General features: G+C 38.8%; 1 protein-coding gene and 1 long non-coding RNA gene across 2 annotated transcripts in view; both read right to left on the reverse strand.

Moving 5' to 3' along the window:
- Positions 1-1,261, reverse strand: part of LOC109964141 (uncharacterized) — a 2,691-nt gene extending 1,430 nt beyond the window's left edge. The window contains exon 1 of the long non-coding RNA XR_002275474.1: positions 1,222-1,261. This is a non-coding gene — a long non-coding RNA (uncharacterized LOC109964141). The remainder of the gene's footprint in view (positions 1-1,221) is intronic.
- A 1,408-nt stretch (positions 1,262-2,669) lies between these two features.
- Positions 2,670-4,376, reverse strand: LOC109964140 (serum amyloid P-component-like). Its single transcript, XM_020607228.1, has 5 exons — positions 4,092-4,376; positions 3,900-3,954; positions 3,497-3,599; positions 3,105-3,402; positions 2,670-2,981 (listed from the first exon to the last, which is right to left on the reverse strand). Exons 2-5 carry the CDS (start codon positions 3,952-3,954, stop codon positions 2,763-2,765), a joined length of 675 nt encoding a protein of 224 aa, XP_020462884.1. The 5' UTR covers positions 4,092-4,376; the 3' UTR covers positions 2,670-2,762.
- Between the last annotated feature and the right edge of the window lie 720 nt (positions 4,377-5,096).

Here is a 5,096-nt window from a genome sequence, read left to right on the forward strand (position 1 = left end):
GGCCTGATTTTTGTTTTCTCCTTCAACACGTAGTTAATGACATGTTCTAATTTTGCATTTCTCAAAACAATAAATGTTAATTCATTTGGGTTTTGATAAGCCACTCACGATTCTGGGACAAATTAAGGTTTTGTTTAATGTTCCCACAATCTTCATGGTACATGAATTATGTCAGGTTGGACCCATTCATTCAACTATTCAGATATTCTTTCGTTGGGTAGGTTTTTAATCTTTGAATATTCGAGAAAGCAGGAAATTTCAGCGCAGTTTGGCTTCACTGCTGCTGACAGGAGTCTAATGTTGAACAAAATGACTCGAGTTCGCCTGAGGCTGTGAACTAATAATTGGTTTGCTTTGAGGGATGATAAGTGTTGAAGTGATGGTGTCATTGCTTTTAACACAGGCCTAAGGAAAGGCAGTTTGTGGGGCAGAGGCTTCATGTCTAATCACGTTGCACCTTGAGCTGTATATTAAAAGTTAAATTGCATCAGACAGAGCCACAGAGAAAATGCCACTGAAGATAAAATGTTATTGAATTATTTTATTGCAGTGTTTTTCTATTCCTTGTGCATATATTTTCCCTCTCAAAAGGATTTCATTCAGTTATATAGCCATTTCTTGATTTTTCTTCTTTAGATTTTCATCCCCAAGCAGCCTAATCCTATCTGTACTGACAACGAAACACTAAAGTTTTGGCATAAAGTAAGAATCAGTCCAAAGTGTTGTGTCAGGTCACTGGTGTTTAGTCACAGTCTAATCAGGTCCATCAAGACTCAGGTCACCTCTACTGATTAGAAATTAGAGGCAATAACTGCCTGTAACCTTTGGAATTGTTTACTAGATTTAGCAAATGATTTTCTTACCACACTTATCACAACAAGAAAACAGGAAACATGGTCAGAGCTTCAAAGTGTAAAGGTTTATTCTCTTCTCCTTTTATTCTTTAGGGATCCATCAACATTTCAGGGCTTTAAAATGCCAATATTGTATTGCTTTGTTTTGTTTTTTTGCATCAAATTAAACATTGCACTGTTGTAGTCTAGAGGAATAGTTTCCCATTTAGAAATATGGCAGAATCGGCGCGCGTAATGCGGCCGAAAAGTGTTGTGAACTCAATTAAATGGCCAGACGAGGAAGTGTAAAACAAAAACCGTCTCTTTATTAAGAGAACTAACAATAACAAAAACCCAGACAAGACACGGTGGAAACACAAAAACTCACGGTCGGTATCGGTCCCAGGTCAGAGCCAGCAAACACATACATCCAGGGGAATCCAAAGGGCGTAGTCCGAAGGGAAAGTCCGATAAGCCGATACACATAAGCAGTCCGAGATAAGAGGGCAAGGCAGAACAGAGTAAGCCAATAAAAACAGTCCGAGTCAGAAACACAAATACCAAAAACCGAATATAGTGCTGGAAAGTCAGAGCTGGGGTCTAGAACAATCTGGCGCCTAAATAGAGGTGTAAACAGGTGCACATAATAACGAAGCAGGTGAAACTAATGTGAGTGAGGAAGAACGTAAAAAGACCGAAACTAAGGTGAAACAAAACAGGAAGTAATGTCAAAATAAAAGCCGGACATGAAGCAACGGAACCGAATCGTGACAAGTTACATTAGATAAGTTATGAAGACAATAGTGATCGAGTCCCATAAGCATGTTTGCCAAACTGCCACTAAAGTTTAAAATGCTGCTGCATGTGAGCATCTGCCTGTCAGTGTTTCTAGATTAATGCATGATCATGTGTCACTAACAGCTACCACACATCCAAGTTCCAAGCTCTTTTTACAATCAATCAAAATGATTTGCTGCAGCACAACATCAAGACTGTCTGTACTGTCACAACCAAACAGTACATCCTCTCTGCAGAGGATGTCTCTGATACTAGACTCTACACACTCATCTCTCCACTGATGGGATGTGATCCAGTAGTGACTGAGGAGAAGCCAGCAGCTCAGAGGGAATTTTTCCTGGAGAATGGCAGAGATCAGCCAGAAGAATGAACCCTAGAGAGGGATCAGATGACTAGACAGCACACACTGAACCCAGTGGGGAAAAACTGCCTGAGTCTGACTGAGCTTCCAGGCAGGATGAGATATATATATATATATGAAAATTGATGCAAAATTAACAGGAATAAAAAAATTCTCATGAACAATCAGAAGTCCACATGGGCACGTGTGTGATTTTTTTTTTTTTTAATTATCAAAGAGCTGTGAGAAGTGATGAAACATGGAGAAATTAAAGTCCCTGGCCAATTTTCTAACTATAGGTCCATTCACATATAAAAACAAAACTTTCCCTGCAGTAAACTAAAGAATAGATGTGGATTTCTTTTTTAGTTGTTAATACAAGCACATTAGCTAATTATAACTTTAAATAATCACTTAGAGCTGTTGCCAGTCTGCTTGTTTACCTTCTGACATTTCAGGAGGCAGCCTGCTATTCTGTTTGTGTGTCTGTGGCTGAACATTTTTATGTTCAGTGACACAATAGCTTTGACTTTACTTTTACTACCTCTAAGTTCTGCATTTCAATCAACACCTTGTTTTACTTGTGCCATCACAACTTGCAACCAAAACAGCTCTTTCATTTAATTAATACTGTATATTAAGATAGATGTGAAAAAAATCTGAGTCCATTCATTTAATAAATCTTACACAACACAAGATGAGGAAATGAGTAGTTTATTCTTAACGTTGGTCAGAAAACACAGACAACATGATATTTGACTTTCTGAAAGTGACAGTCATGTTTCAAAGGTTTACTGACATGTCATTAGTTTATCTTCTACCAGCACTCTGTCTATAATCTGGTAGTCCAGTGCCGCCCAGTTGAGCACATTCCCTGGAGTAAAGTTTCGTTCATCCACATACTTCTGGATCTCACATGCTGAAAGGATGTAGTCCCACATGTGAACATCAGACATCATACCAACAAAAGACTGCTTAATGTCAAACCCCCCACCATGGGAATCTTGCTCCTGTAGAGATAACAGACACATTAAGTGAACTGTAAAATATTTGCTCTGTAAATCAAGTTGTTTTTCATGTTTGCATTTACAGCATTTGTTGAAAAACCATAGAGCTTATCAATAAAACTATACCTGTCCTAAAACAATGATAACAGGGCCTCTAATGTTGGATCCAGAGCTGATGAATTTCCTAGTCAAAGGTTGTCCATCAAACCACAGCTGCACCAGTCCAGAGCCAGAGTCCCATGTGGTACAAACAGAGTGCCACATGTTTGCCATGTAGTCCAGCCATCCATATTCTGCCTTTTGATTCCTGATATGAGGCTCTACCTCTTTGTTTAAATTATCCCAGAAAATCAGGAAGTCATTGGTATGCGAGGGTGTGGCCAAAGAGAAGAGCACATGGCTTCTTTTGAGGTCTGTAAATGACCTGTAGGTGTTAGGAAGACATTATCATGCCTTATACTTTTCACAGTAAAGGACAGAGTGTGTGTTTTTAGTACATTTTGGACATTTGGTGTTACCTGTGACAGACGGTTACGAAGCTGAAATCCTGTTTTGTTGGGTTCAGCCTCACGTAAGCTTTGTTGGTTTGTTGTGGGAAGGTGAACATTTTACGTGACAGATCTGAAAAAACAGGAGGAAAAATTACCATATCATTTTCATTTGTAACTGAAGATAGATTATTGGTCATTTAGAGTAATGCATCTGACATATTTTGCCCAAATAAAAGTCAGCTGTTATTGCAAATCTCTTTCTTTCACACTTATAAAACATTTTTAAAAAACACATTTTAAAAAGTGGTGTTGCATGGCAGGTAAGTTAAATTTAAGAAGGTGACAAATTCCTATAAACAGTCTGGCATGCCACTATACTGTGACATTTCATTTGGCTTTCCTTCTGTTGAATGAAGAATATATGTTTTACCTTGAGGACTTGCAGCACATGTTGCCAGCATCACCAGCACAAGCAAAAACCTCATCTTAAAATTAAAACAATAAAATGAAATAAACACCATGGAACACTTTTGGATTTGGACACGTTGAGTTACTAACACCGTCGTGTGTGCCAAGAATTACTTTAAAATCCTACATTTTGCAGTTTACGAGTAGATCTTACCTTGAAACCAGGGGCAGGATTTTTTGCATGGCAGTAAAAAGGACTGAGTTTTATACACTCACTCCTTCCTCATTTATGCCCAGGCGTTTCCTTCATTTGTCTTTTTATTATATGAATGCCAATTTCCTGTAAGGTCAAAGTCTTTTCTGTTGAATCAACAGAATTTACACTTAATGCGCATGTTGAAATAACTGCAGGCTTTAAACACACTTATGACATCCTCCCTAAAGCTGAAGTGAAGTAGACCTACGTGCTACTGTTTGTAGCCTAGTTCTGAAATGAAGATGAACGCTTTCAATTAATAAGACATTTTCCCATTCTTTTTACATTCACATTAAGATAGTTTGGGTCTAATCTGTGCCAGTGTCAAACCAGTCATAGAACAGAAGCAGTCGCAGTGGGTGTCATTCTATTTCTGTGCAGTTGCACTTATTTGGTGTTTTCCTGGCAAACCTGTTTGCACCAAGGTGGATTGGTGCAGCTGAGAGGTACAGAGTCTCTAAGTTGTACTGACAGTGTCTTTTGACCAAAACATTCATTTTTTTTTTTAACCTGGATCACCTCCAACACATTCTTGGCTTCTGTAGAGCTTCTTTGTTACTTTATCATTGTGCAGACACTTTTTCCATGTGTGGGACATGTTGTTGGTTAATACACACCTGACATCTTTTGAAAGGACGGGAATTAAAAGCACAAAGCTTTCAACAGTTACTGTCAGAATCGGCGCGCGTAAAACGGCCGAAAAGTATTTAGGTGAACTCAATTAAATGGCCAGACGAGGAAGTGTAAAACAAAAACCGTCTCTTTATTAAGAGAACTAACAATAACAAAAACCCATACAAGACACGGTGGAAACACAAAAACCCACGGTCAGTATCGGTCCCAGGTCAGAGCCAGCAAACACATACATCCAGGGGAATCCAAAGGGCGTAGTCCGAACGGAAAGTCCGATAAGCCGATACACATAAGCAGTCCGAGATAAGAGGGCAAGGCAGAACAGAGTAA

The sequence above is a fragment of the Monopterus albus genome, unplaced genomic scaffold (assembly GCF_001952655.1).
Source record: "Monopterus albus unplaced genomic scaffold, M_albus_1.0 scaffold84.1, whole genome shotgun sequence".
Lineage (NCBI taxonomy): Eukaryota > Metazoa > Chordata > Actinopteri > Synbranchiformes > Synbranchidae > Monopterus > Monopterus albus.